This window comes from Emys orbicularis, chromosome 6 (assembly GCF_028017835.1).
Source record: "Emys orbicularis isolate rEmyOrb1 chromosome 6, rEmyOrb1.hap1, whole genome shotgun sequence".
Taxonomy (NCBI): Eukaryota; Metazoa; Chordata; order Testudines; family Emydidae; genus Emys; species Emys orbicularis.
In genome coordinates this window covers 107,242,122-107,256,906 of record NC_088688.1, presented here as the reverse complement: position 1 = coordinate 107,256,906, position 14,785 = coordinate 107,242,122, and the positions used below count along the sequence as shown (strand labels likewise).

The 14,785-nt window shown below is 41.1% G+C and overlaps 1 protein-coding gene across 2 annotated transcripts in view; it reads right to left on the bottom strand.

Moving 5' to 3' along the window:
* The window catches only part of FREM1 (FRAS1 related extracellular matrix 1), a 91,680-nt gene extending 77,221 nt beyond the window's left edge, over nt 1-14,459 (bottom strand). For both annotated transcript variants that reach the window (XM_065406895.1, XM_065406896.1), the window contains exons 1-7: nt 14,229-14,459; nt 9,365-9,459; nt 6,731-7,032; nt 6,042-6,238; nt 4,211-4,534; nt 1,954-2,062; nt 190-321 (exon numbers count right to left, since the gene is read on the bottom strand). In XM_065406895.1, the coding sequence (XP_065262967.1) occupies nt 190-321; nt 1,954-2,062; nt 4,211-4,534; nt 6,042-6,238; nt 6,731-7,032; nt 9,365-9,459; nt 14,229-14,459 (1,390 nt within the window). The remainder of the gene's footprint in view (nt 1-189; nt 322-1,953; nt 2,063-4,210; nt 4,535-6,041; nt 6,239-6,730; nt 7,033-9,364; nt 9,460-14,228) is intronic.
* Nucleotides 14,460-14,785: the final 326 nt, after the last annotated feature.

Genomic DNA, 14,785 nt, shown 5'->3' with positions numbered 1-14,785 from the left:
ACCTTACTGCCCTCCCAGAGATATTGGTTTTACACTGGTGTAACTCCATAGACTTCAGTGGTATTTAGGCATCTAACCCTCAATGATTTCAATGAGAGCCAGGGACCTAACTATCTTTATTGTATTCGATCCACTAAAGGTGGAATGTACAATTTGTTTCCAATCCCTAAAGAGGAAATGGCAATTTACCTCTTACAGTGAGCCGTCCATGCTGTAAGCCGTCAATTGTGACCAAGCGAACACCCCTGATGTTGTCATTGTCCACTATTTGAAACTGTTGCCATGTGATTGGTCGGGATTGCCCTTCCAGGAGATCGAGGCCTACAAAGAACAGAGAATAGGTTCAGCAAAGTGTGAGTTTATAACTGGATGAGATTCAAGGCTATCAAGTGTATCTATTGTAGTGCTTTGTGCAAATGGTCAGGAGAAGGAACAAATTAAATTCCATCAACATAATTGCCTTCAAATAGGCATTTCAAAAATAACCTAAAGCCCTACTATCAGCTTTCATTCCAGGCACTTTTACTTTAGTCAATGCCCCTCAGATCTCTATTACAGAGGAATAAAACAGTTTGGTTCCCAGCTATCTAACAGACCAACTTCCTGCCTATATACTTTCCTGACAGTAAATCAGCTAAGGTGTTCCTATTGAGAGCTCATAGACTTGAATATCCAGGAGATGGGAGGCTGGAGTTAGTGGAATGCCTTTGGTTCTGGTATTCACTTCCTTTGTCAATGCACTAGAGCCCAAAGTTGGTTGACCTTCAAGGCACAGTGCATGGCCCAACTTTTTACTTAAGCATACATTTTAGGTTGGGTTAGATATGTGGGCACTTTTCTCTAAGGGAAGGCTGAGGACTGTTCTTCTCAATACTCCCTTCTATTGTGACAACACTGCTTCTATGGTCATCTTCAGGTGTTAGAGATGGGTTGGCTACTGATGGGGTCTATCTCAGAGATCAAACTCACTGCTTGATTTCAAAGGAATAGCACTGACATGAATTTGGTCCATGATGTGTTTTCAGATTATGTTCTTAATAGTAGTATAAATGTACCCATAGGTTTTTGTGACTAATGAATATTTATAAATATTAACATAAAATAATACATTAATATTGTCAAAACAGCAGGTAAGGCTAGAAAAGCCACACAACTCTCTGACACCACTTTTAACTCCCTCTTCAATAGAATCCATTGGCCTGATTTAAGACATAGATCGTTCCTCACAACAGCCTCTCAGTAAATAACATCAAAGTATCTCCTAGCCATTATGATAATCTAGTTTGACCTACTGCATAACACAGATCATAGCATTTTTCCAAGTGATTCCTACAACAAGTCTGTAACTTCTTTAGGATTGACCTCTGAACAGGAGAAGAGCATAGGTTGTGCAGATTAATATACAAGGAACAAAGGGAATTATATGGGAAACAAAATAGGAAGGAATGTATTTTTTTTTAAAGTGGCAGAAAGTAAAATGTAATCACTGTATTTAATTAAGATACAGAATATCTTGATTTTCTCATACCCCCATTTCCTGCTTCTGTTACTCTGCATTTTTATTCTGACATTTGTTCTAGCTTCTATGACTGGGTCACACCAAAACAGAGAAGGAGAAACACACACACACACACACACACACACACACCCTGAACTTTGAGCTGGTCAGACTGTGGATCCAAACCTGAACTTTGTACACCTCTACCTCGATATAACGCTATCCTCAGGAGCCAAAAAATCTTACCGCGTTATAGGTGAAACCGCGTTATATCGAACTTGCTTTGATCCACCAGAGTGCGCAGCCCCGCCCCCCCGGAGCACTGCTTTACCGCATTATATCCGAATTCGTGTTATATTGGGTCGTGTTATATCGGGGTAGAGGTGTACCTTCAACCCATCTCTGCATCAACATACATTTTGTAGCAGAATTCACTCCGTGAAATTCAATCTCACCTGTATTCCATGAAACCCGAGGAGCATTTGTATCTGTTGTTCTGATGGAGATATGCACAGTGATTGGTGAACTCCTTTCAAAGTAGAAGTCATGAACCTCTAACTCCACCTGTTATATGAAAAGACATACCTTTGTTGAAAAAACAGGTTGAAATATCTTTGTCTATGTGTGACAAAGTATATGCAGCATGCAGATAACTGAAATATTAGGCACTCTAAACTTCAAGGGATTCGGATAATATGACAACCAAAGGAACAAATCTAAAGTAGTTCAGTATGTTATTCGAACCCCTAGTTTTCTGTACCACCTTATAGCTCTGTTTTTCTGTGTTGTGATCTTTACAGGTAATGTAGGGAAAATAAGATTAAATATGGTTATAAATTTATATAAATGAACAGGAAAGATACACATTTTAATTTGCACTAGGGCGGACTATACTCACACAGAGGTTTTGCAACAATAAAAAGCTTTGGGGTACATTTCCTTGCTCAGCTTCTGCTTTTTAAGTCTATCAGATGCAATATGGTAAATAAAAATGTGAGGAAAATTAAGTACAAGTTGTACAAAAAATAAGTTTTTAAAAACAAACACTTCCCAGGGATTCTTGAAGGTGAGCCCATCAGGCAGATTTTTACTTACAGTTTCCTCAGACAGCTGCTATTACTGCTTGAATTCCTGTGAGGGTCCCATGACCCTGCTGAACTAAAAAAGACATGCCCTGTCAATCTACTGGGATCAGACTCAGGTACCACAATATTTTACTGCATAGACCTTGTCACTCTATTTCCCTGCCTATTCCTTCTTCATCCGTTTGCCTTGCCTCTGACTTCCTGTCTTTTCATATATCTCGCCACTGTTAGAATGAGCCCCTTTCCGCATCTCCTGCCACCTGCAACTATCTACCTGGATCTCTCCCTGGACTCTTTCTCTCATCAAACTGCTTTTGAAAATACATAATTTCTGTCCTACCTCACCTCTTCTGTCTCCTTCCCACAGTGTACTATTATTAAATGCTGCAACACTTAACGCCGCAAAATATTTATATCAAGAATAAAATATCAAGGAAGACTTCATACAAAAATAAGTAAAACCCAGTGGCACAGACCTGACGTGAGGAACACAGCTAAACACTGTTATGGGCAATGCTGGAAAAGATGTGCAATTCATTTCTTTACGACGTAAAATATTTCTGTAATCTTAGTCTCACAACTTGGCGTTTCTGATGTCAATAGATTGAGGGCAGGTCAACATTTAAAAAGCTGCAGCAGCGCAGTTGAACCTCTGTAGCACTTCAGTGAAGACGCTACTACACCGACGAAAGAGCTTCTCCCATGGGCACAGTTAATTGACCTCAGCGAGAGGCGGTAGCTGAGTCAACAGAAGCCCTCCCATCGACAGAGCACTGTCTATGCTGGGGGTTAGGTCAGTACAACTGGGTTGCTCAGGGGTGTGGATTTTTCACACCGAGCAATGTAGTTATACCGATGTAAATGTGTAGTGTAGACCTGGCCTAAATAAGTAGTGAACAGCAAAAGAACACCTGATTTGTGGTAAACTGATGTCAGAATTAGTGCCAGACCTCATAATGAAGTACAGCTGGGTAGTATACTCAGCAGACCGTACCATTTAAAATTCAAAAGCAATAATAAAATATACATAGGGCTTGATTCTGAACTCACTCACACCAGCAAGAAACTTGAGTAACTCCAATGAAGTCGGTGGAGTTACCAGATGTAAAACACGTCAATGAGATTGGAATCAAGCCTACTGTCTGTATATTATACAAAGAATTTGCCGCTAGGTTGCAGAGGTGATTTGCAGTAAATAGTGACCTCCGCAGATACAGAGAATGTGACGCTTGTAGCACCAGAGGTAAGAATGTATGAAAATGTGTGAAAGGAAGTCAGTGCTCAACAAATGATGGGCAGGGATGTAGAGAGATAAGATCCCTTAAGTGAAACATTTTGGTCAGGCAAGGTTGAGCTCTCCAGTAGACTGAGGGGACATTTTAGGGGGTCTATGGTAGCTCGCCAGGGTCACAGGATTCTCTTTCATGGGAGTCCCAGCAGTAATAGCAGCAGACTTCAAAGAAAAATGTCATTAAAATACACCTCACATTTTAGTGAGGTATGTTTCATATCAATAGAAAGATTCCTTTTGCTCATAGATACCTATTACAAATGAACACATCTATTTACAACTTACTGAATGCTAGAGAGGGGGAAAAAGAAGAGGTTCTGTATGTCCCATTGTTACCTCATAATTCCTCCTCTCTGTATGGCTGCTGTTTGGAGGCTGATATGCGATAAGCATCTCACTGAGATCTTTCCACGTGAAGGAGGTGATAGGCTTGGTATGGTCTAACAGATGAGTGATATAGCCTTGTGGGGGTGGCTTGGTAATGTTGAACACTAGCAGGGATTTGGGTGTTTCACTGTCTTCAGCATCCACCGTTGTTGTTGTCATGGGGCTCAAAATAAACTGATCCACCTCCAGGATGAACATAGCCATGAAGGCAGCTCTGGGGATTTGGTTGGGAATGGCACCTTTGATTTGGACAGGGAGCCATGCTTGCTCTGTCTATGAAAGGAAAAAGAGTCAGGGCAGAATATAGGTCAAGTAAGATTGTATATGAGTACTCCAATGGTATTTAAGCATACTGTATGCGTACGGTTAAGCACATGTTTATTTCCTGTGTTGATCTGAGTCCTAAAGAACCAACCCACTGGTTTTCAACCTTTTTTCTGTTGGGTTCCCCCTGCCATTTTATGGGAAGGGCAGGATAATCATGACCCCCACATTGAGAACCTATGAACTATTAAGGAGCTGCTTTGGCCCCACCCCACCCTAAAGCTGCAAATCATGCCAGGATTGGAGGAGGAGTTAAAAGGAAGAAAACTCCACTCAGATGGTGGGAACCTTGGGAAGGTAACAGGCTGTTGAGCTCCCCTGTTCCCAGAGAGAGGTCTGCCAGCCAATAGTGCCTCTGCTCTTGCAGAAAGGAGGACACAGATCCCCTGGGATAAGAAGTGGAAAGAGACTGAGACTTATACTGGAGACCCAGTGGACTCTGGGGCAGACTGTGATATTTCCAAGGCCCTCTGAAGTGAGAGAGGCCAATATCCTCACTGAAGCTGCCTATGGGTTTCTTGCTTTTCCTTTCTGCTTTTATTTAACTTTGTTTGCTGACTGTGGATGGTTTTGTTTGTTTCACCTGCGATCCTGAGAGGGAAAGAACCAGCCAGAAGGCCTTGGCTGGAGGGTTGAGCACTGGCCCCTCTAGACTGACATGCCCCACAACTCCTGCAGGGGTGTGGGCAATTAGAGCCACTTGCCTGTGCTCCCCATCTAGCTCCGGAAAGGGGTGCTCTGCCCAGGACAGATTCGTGACAGCATCTCAAAGTGGTTATGCTGACATTCATTAATGCTCACTGCCCTACTGTGATGTAGGTAAGTGGTGTTATCTGCAGTGTACAAATGGGGAAACTGACTCACAAATATGTTAAAGACAAATTCTAATTTGGGGTGATTCTGTTTTTGGGTGCTCAACCTGAGATTCCAAGGGCCTGGTTTTCACAGGTGCTGAGCATCTGCAGCTCCTATTGACTTCAGCTGAAGTTGTGGGTCTCAGTGCTCTGCAAATCAGTTCTCCAGTATCTTAAGTTGGGCTTCCAAAATTACTGTCTACTTTTGAAAAACTGGTCTGAAGTGATTTGGTCAGGAAGGTCACATTAGTAGCAGGCCTAAGAATAGAAGCCCTGACCTTGAGTCCTGTACTTTAACCACTATACAGGCTCTCACTATGAGGTTATTACGCAAAGTAATTCAGTTACTGATAATGATTGTGATGTCATACATAATGATTTTTCCTATTCCTCACCATCCCACTCCTTCCCCCCCCCCTTTTTTATACCTAGTAATTGCTTCTCTGAGTACTCAAGTTATTGGGCAGCATTTGTCCCCAGTGTAACTCCATTTACTTCAGTGGAATTATGGCAGCCATTAATTTGGCCTGTTGTCTACTCACACAAATAAAATCATGAACACAACAGAATACCAGAAACTACACAGCTGCATAAAACTCTACCTTGTGCAGCGTTTTGCTTCTGCTGTCTGTGAGGTCCAGCCTGATAGGAATATAATCAATGTTCGGTGAAGGAGGGTCAAGATGCTGATATCTAATTCCCATCAGCAAAAATTCCTCACAGCTCATTTTGGTGTTCTGAATCATCTTCAGTTCTGGAACACAGAGCCCACTCCTGCACCTTTGGCTTGTTCTGTGCTCTATAATCCAATAGAAGCTGTAGTAAAATATTTGTTTAAACAATAAACTTGATAAACAGTACAGGAACGCTCAGCTAAAAGTGCCGTAAAAGGGCAATGTGACATAGCATAGGACTCCTTTCCCCCCCCCCCTAAATAACAATTGTGTTGGGTTGACTGACATTTTCCAGCTCCAACTTCACTTTCTTTGTTGTGTTTCTGGTCACGTTAGCCTTTCATTCTGGCTCAGATATTAATCCAACAATACTATGCCCAAAGCCTAGAAGCTTTATTGTAGACCTTCAAAGACATAGCCAATCCTGGAGGACTGAGCACCCTTAACTTCTATTTTATCCCTAATATCCTCCTGCTCGCTCTGATTCTTAGTTGCATCACCACATCCATTTTAAGTAACAGATCTTAGCAATGCATATGAAGGAAACTATTGTGGCAGGTATTCTGTCCACTCTCTTTGCAAATGTTGTTAATACAAACAATTAAAGCATATCATACTGGATCTAGGGAAGAAGCTATGAGGTTGATCTCCACGAGGCTCTTCTTGCTGAGGTTCTCCAATGACAAGTTGACCATGGGCCGGTAGAAGAGTTTCTAAAGAAGCCAGTTTGATGGTGCACTCCAGGTTTGTCTTCTTGTCATAGTCAAAAGTGAGCACATTCTTGTCAATCTCCCTGGACAGGCCATAAAACTCAGGGACCTCCAGCACATTGGTGCTCATTTTGATGATATTACAATCTGGCTCAAGTAATTGCACTTGAAGGATGAACATTTCTGTGAATGTTTCAGTTTCTGTAAATCTGTCGAGGATAAAAAATAATTAGTAATATGTCATTCCAACTTCCCTCCATTGCCTGTGAACTCAGCATTATCCTCAACTCTGAAATTCCCCATTTCTGCACATCTCCTTGTCACCACATAACTAGGTGGTCAAGTTTTATGACCCTGATAGAGATGCAGGGCTTTTCTCCTGACTCACCGTGGTATTGAGGGCTCTGGCTTGGAGGTGCAGAGTTATTTCCATGGACTCATCCCAAACCAAGTTGTTCTTATTTGTTTGAATCCAGGATAATAAAGGATTTGATTGTCTTATAAGGCATCTTGAATTTAGGGCCAGGACAAAGGTGTCTCAGGAAACAACAGTGGGAACAACCAAGCTCAGGGAATTTTATGGCTGCTGTCATGTAGGTGAGCTATAAAGGTGTTCCCAGAAATACATGAGTGAGTTTTCACCCTATCCATTGTATGTGCACTATGCTAGAAAACACAGGGTAGGAATGCTACCTACTTACATGCCATCTCCATGACATTGCCAGGGTATGCCACTTCTTCAGATTTACCACAGCTGAAACTTATAAGTGCCTTCTCACCTTGATTATTTTGACTCCCTTCTCTGAGGCATCTCCAAATCTTAGATCTCCAGACTCCAGAAGGTGAAGAATATTGCAGCCTACCTTTTCACATGTATAAAAAATGTGATCACATTACCCTCACTGAGAGACTCCACTGACTCCCTATTCATTTCAGGATCCAGTTCAAAATTCCCCACGAACTTGTTCCACTTATCTCATGAACCTGATTTCTCTCTCTCTTCCCCACTCCTACAACACTATTCCAGTTTCCTCCTCTTCCAGTAGTGGCTTCTGCTCTGTTTCTTCACATATCCTTGCTATTGCTGATCCACAAATCTTCTTTGTAGCTCTTGCCATCTGGCTGTGCCTTCCTGTACCTCCTCTCTACATGCTAATGAGATCAATTAGAAACCCTGTATCATCATCTCATTGATCTGTCTTCCTCTAAGATGGATCATGTGATCTAACATTACACTGTTCACATGTTATGGAAGTTAGACTTGCACATCTGATGTGATAAACAATGTCACACCTTTAACATCAAAATGGACACAGGACTCTAAAAGACTGGAATCTCAGGGAGGATGGGAGGAGGGGGTCAGTGGAGCTCACCCAAGGAAGAGAAAATGACAAGCAAAGAGAGAGGTGGTAAAAGACAGAGCCTATATTGAACCCTGACATACTACAGAGTCCATCAAGGGAAACATTGTATCCCCCCATTCTTGGCACTTTAATCCACTCCAATTCCTATATGCCATTCCTTTGGGGCATGGACAAGAAGGATTGTCCAATGATTAGGGGACTAGGGTCTTGGAAGGTTCTGCTGTGCTGCAGACTTCCTTTGTGACCTTTGGAAAGTCACTTAGCCTCTCTGCCTCCGTTCTCCATTTGTCAAATGGGGTTAATAGTATTGTGCTATCTCATAGTGATGTTGTGAGGATAAATATATTAAAAACGTATGTTGCCCCAATTACCATCATATCCGAGAACCTAAGTGCCATAAATAGAGAGAATGTGGTAGAGTGGCAGCAGGCAAGTTTGAAATATTCCTTAAAAAAAAAAAAAAAAGGAGAACAAATTATTTAAAGCCCCAGTGGAAAGGACAGGGATAGATCTGTTGTGCATGGCACAATGGGGATTCTGTGCTGTTAAAGCACAAAGGGGCTGCTCTAATTTATACTAGAGACTATTTCAGGCCCTGATACAGCAGAATCCAGTGGGCATAAACTTTCAAGACAATATGTTTTTGTTTCCCATCCAGGAAAATGATATCTAAAGAGGGATCATGAGAATTATTTATGGCCTGATTGTCATTTCCTCGCTTACGTTGAATAGTATCTTACTCCACAAGAAATCCCATTGACGTCAAAGGGATTACTTGTGGAGGAAAGCACTGCTCAGTGGGAGTAAAGGTAACAGAATCTGACCCTTAATGTCTGTGCAGCACTTTGAGAATGTGATGCACTTTGTAAGTGCTGTTGTCAGTATTAACAGTAACAGGAAGAATCAGTCAGTTTCTGTAGTATACAAATAAACCAATGTTTAGTAATGTCAACAAATATGTTATCAGAGTGTTTCTCATATATATTTTGACAGATAATACTATAAATAGATCACAGCATGGGTTATTGGTTAATGATGCCTTCCAGTGTACATAAGTAGTTACTGCAGATATAAATGGAAGAATTTTTATTTGCCTGAAAAATGGACTGCTTTTTCTTCATGAAAAACAGTTGTTTTTACTAGTGATAATAATACATAATGCTTCAGTGCTGCTTACCTGTACAGCCTAAGCATGACCATGTCTTCATCTAAAATTGGACAGCCATTATGAGTATACTTGATTTCATTCGGAAGGAAATGACAGTCAAATACCTATTGAGATGGAAAGAATAGATAAGTAAATGCTGTCGAGAATGTCAGGTTCCAGCATTTCCTTCTTCTGTTCTCTGATTGTCAGAGAAGTGTTCTTAGAACAAAGCGCACTTTTTAATCTGTATTTTGTTTCTACAAAACAGAAGTCAGACTTTTGTTGTTCAGTGTGTGACAGACTATCCACATCCTGAACCAACTTCACTGAATTAAGTTGACCATCTTTGCAGGTCATTGTATTAGAAATGCAAAGGTTTATGCACTATTATGAGATGTATGGAACTTTATCAGGAAGACGAGATTAATGCAATCTCTGGAAGGTATTAGGAACATCCAGGGTCTTTTTTTGGAACAATAAGTGTGAAGTGGATTTCCTAGGAAATATCTTTGGGTGAGGGGAATGCAAATTCTCCCCTCCATAGCCAACCTTTCGAAGATACCCATTGTGTAGGAGCTACCTGTTCTCAAAGACCCCCAAACCATATAAAGTGTGAGTTAAACATGTTGTGAGCATAATGCATTTGAGCTGAAACTATGATGAACTGGTAATCCCAAGAACTCCCCTTGGGTGGAAGGTTCGAGGACTGCTCCTGCCAGAATCCATGTAAGGGTTGGGGTTAATTCTGCTAAGCTCATTAGCATGCATTTTGGCTCATTTATTATTTTTAATATGTTTTCTCTGTAATTTTTTAGTAATGTCAACAAATATGTTATCAGAATGTTTCTTGTATATATTAGCTTAAGAATGAAGTAGGCTTGCATAGGAAGTACTGTGTGGTTCTTTATAACTGTAGCAATTACATCTGTTAACCATTTCTGAAGGAAAAGCAAGCAGGTGTCCTTGGGCAACCTGTCTGTGCTGGGAAATACACAGTGAAGGCAGGGAACTGTGCAGCCTGGAAATACGCCAGTCAGAAAGGAGAGACACGTGACTCCACCCAGAAAGGCAATGGCTGGGGAGCCGGAAGCCTGAGAGCGGGTGCCCTGGCTGGACTACTAGAGGAAATGCAGGTGCAGTTGCCCTGAACTGTAGTACAGAGTTAGCAAAAGAAGCAGAGAAATACTGGGCACCCAGGGGCGACTGGTATTCTACCATTTTAAAAAGAATAACTACATGTTAGTTTCAGTCAGAGCAGCACGCACTTAAATTCCATTGACGGGACTTGCTTGAGTGGTTTGCAGAATAATGATGGATTCGCACACATACTCAAATGCTTTGCTGAATTAATGCCTGATGTGAAGACAAAGATGCATGTCATCGGTGTATCTATCACAGGAGGCAACTTTCCCCTAAAAGTATTGGGCCTTCCATAATCAAAAGCAGCAGCTCTTCAGCATTCAGCAATAGGTCAACCCTTTGATAATAGGATAGTCGTTAACTAATGCTGGATGAAAATACTGCCTTTTTTTTCTTTCAGTAAATTCCACAAAACTAGAATTTACATTTCTTTTATATTATGAAAGTATTTACATTGCAACAGCTTGTCAATGTTTAAAAACATAATGTGGATTTCTGTTGCATGTTGTTCTTGTTGACTTGAAGCCACATGGTAACTGTCATTTGTTTCTGGGGTCTTCAAATATATCCCCTGACTTCAATTTTCATAGATAAGTGCACAGCGGAGAATAATATTTTAGGGTTAGTTTGTTCTCCAAGAAGATACAGCTGGGTTAAGATAAACTTAACTAGCTACAGTATCCTGGAAATAATCAAACCAGATTCATTGTTGCAACAAATGTTCTACCTTTTACTTCTGTGGAAACAGCCTGTGCGAAATGTGCTGGCTACGCTACTGTCTGAATCTCTTGTTCTTTTGAATCTCTCTTCTATGTCTAAGAAAAACTAAGCAACTCCTAAAAGGGTGCCTTGTGATTTTTCAGTATGTAACATAACAGTGAACAACTTTATCAGCCTTAACCTGCCTTTCTCTTTCCTTTTTAGTGATGACTTTGGTTAACATACTAACATTAATCAAAGTTTTGTGAAATACATGTTCTCTATTATAGAGTGGAATGATATTTAAATATTATTTTAATTAGTAAACTAGAAAGTGTTAATTGAAGTTCTCAAATCATGATGTTAAGAAAGAATACTCAGTTGAAGTTAGGACCATTTGCCTAAACAACAAATATGCACAGTGTATAATTTTAAAAAACCCTTCCTGCATGCTAGCTCTCCACAGTTCAATGTTGTATATTAAGGGTCAGCTTCTCAGCAGATGTAAATCAATGTAGCTCCTTCAAAATCCATGGCATTACACTGATCAACACAGGTTGAGCATCTGGCCTCAGAGTCTGAGAACGCAGTTTTCATCATGCATCTCTGGTTTTAGGCTGTGTGATCCACCAGAGGATAAGGTTTAGCTTATGAATAAACATTTTTACAAGACATCATTAGTTCTTGTTCTTAACTGATAACAAGGGAGATTTTAAAAAAAATGAAGGACCTTTCTACACAAGCCTCCTACCATTGATAGATAGTGATTATAAAATAAAGACACAATCTGCTTTGTTAAAAGCAACATCTGTTTTATGTTTCCTAATATGTTTTCCTTTTATACAAACAGGCAACTGTAATTGTCTATAAATTTCCTAAGTAAAACAAAGGAGAGCTAAATCTTTTCCTAATTACTGTCTAGCTTTATTTTTTCCACTTCAACTGCTTTTCAATTACAATTTATAATTAAATTGTCAAACATTCCTAGCACATTATTCACTTAAATGACAATAAACCATATCAGACTAGAGACAGTTTCTGACTGCAGCATTTCCTGGTTGACAGAGCATGCTCAGCACCAACCATGGGCAGCTTAATATCTTTACTCAGGTTAGGTTAACACTTTAGGCCAGTGCCTAGGACTCTGCCTTCCAAAGTCACGTGATTAGATTTAAAAAGTTTCTAGCCCTAATAGTTGCAAAGAATAGATTGAAAACATGAGCTGAGTGGAAGTGTTGCAGTGACATCTGCCTGAGTCTTCAGACAGCCTCCAGCAAAAGGAAGAGCAGCAGAGACTAGAGTCAAGGATTAAGCTATGTGGCTCCAAACCCAAAGCAAAGCAGAGCAGGCCCCTTCACACCAGACTAGACCCAGGAGGCCCTGTTGGTGCTGCTACTACCCCAGAGTGCCACCCTGCTGCTTGTTGATAAGGAGGGCCACCTTCACCAGTTCAAGAGGGTGCCCTCCCAGCTCCTCTGGATGCTGTGGGATTGTAGAGGAAGGCTCCTTGCTTTGGTTGTTGCCTCCTCCAAGTAGCCAAGGTAGAACAGGGGCCCCCTGCCACCTCCCTAGAACAGAAGGTCTTATGAGAGGGCCCTGGCCACTGAAGGAAGAGGAAGAGGTGAGGGTGAGAGGACAGCTTCTGGCTCCGTTTTCCAGGTGTCCAAGAAGTAAGGTTGTGGTGAATACACGATCCCAGTGCTCCTGGAGACGCGGTTCCAATCTAGTGCTTGGCACAGCTCAGGGTAGGAATGCAGCTCAGCTGCCTGTTTCTCAAGGAGCCACTCCAGCCCTGGGGGATTCACTAGGGCATAGAGAAGTCCTGGCCACTCCCCTCTTTTCTCCTACACATGCCCCCAACATCAGAGGGTCCAACAGGAGGGGCATGTAGAAGCTAATTCAGGGTCTCTGAACCACACAGGGATTTTTCCGCACTGGGGGAATCCTCCCTGAGCAGTTAAACCAGTTCTACAACTCCTTTGAGTCACCCGAGTGGCACAAAGAAGCTGTAGTGGGAACAGCACGTACAGGAGTAATACCCCAGCACCACTACTCCAGCCTTCTTCCCTTGCCCTTACAGTCTGCACATGCACAGGCTCTTAGAGGCAAAATGTAACTCTCAAATCAGTTTAGATAAGCAACTCTGGTGTGAAAAAATTGTTATCCAGCCCACAGATACTTCAAGAAAGAGATTTACTCTGGGTAGTTTGATACTTCTGCTTGCAAAACCAGGAAGCAGGGAGAAGATTATACATATATTAGACTGCATATATTAAAGTTAACCCTACCTTTTCAAATCTTGGGGGGAAATAAGGTTTGATTATGGTTTGTTTTGCATCTATTCATCTTTTATCAGTGCCAGTTTGTCCAGGCTTATTACTACCAATAGCTTCTTTCTAATAAACTCAGATGATGGAATTTACCAGAAAGATTAGATGAAAGGTGTACATGAAGTACACTTTGATGTTGCTACATATTAGACATTTAAAGAGAAAACAAAATCCTTTTATATATTTCCCATCTGTTAGTAATCTGGTCGTTGAGAAGCAGAACAAGTAACACTATATGCAATGTGCTTAATGTATGTGATGATTACTTTTTAATTGCTCCCAATGTAGTGACTGCGTGACTAAAATGTAAAGAGTTTTAGCCTTCTATGCATTGCCCTAAGGACACTGGTTACCCTCACTAAACACAAACAAGCAGCTGGTAGACTACACACTGGCTCCTAACAGAAAGTTTTGAAAGAGCTGCTGATTTAGTTCATTACAGTGGAAACCAGATACTGGTCACCTCCACCTTCATGTGCAGGTGTTACTGTATTCATGAACAAAATGTTTTCAGCACTAGGGATATAATTCTCATCCAACCAGCTATTTTTAATAAAAAATTAAATCTCACTCAGAAAGGCAGTGTATTACTATGCCTGTTAATTACTACCCCACCCTTTCAGATGACTGTTCCTTACAATAAAAGTATTTCACGTCCTTTAAGACACACACGCATACACACACTACCAAAGACAACAGTGCAGTAAAATTCTGATCCCACATACCTGTGGAGTTAGTTTCCCAACCCTCTGTGTTATTGGCTCATTAATCACAACTTCCACTTTGCAAGCATCTTTCTCTCTAGGGATGGAAAACTGCAGGTCATCTTCTGACAGGAAGACAGACTGGCCCTTCATCACTTTCACCCCAAGGTTGACACTGATAAAGGAGGAGCAGACGCATCTCAGGATAACAGCGAGCAGTAGAAACAGACAGCTATTCTCAAAAGGCTTCATATTATTAGGGAAATCCAGTTCCCTTCAACTAGTAAAAGTCCTAAACAAAAGAGTCTTCTCTTCGTTCTCCAGCAGAGTTTCACCATATAATCAAGGGAAACAACTTTAGTCGCAGGCAATAACGTACTCTATGTTTTCTATTAAGATGTGCCCTTGTGATTGAAATTTGGACAAGGGCGGCTTTCAAAGTGTTCTTGGACTTTAATAAAACTCGTTGATCAATCGTGACCAAAATGATGGATGTGCTTTCAGAGTGCTTTAAATGTCTGCTAATCCTGCAAAAGATAGAGGGGAAAATGGAATGAAGCAGTGAGCATCTATTGAAA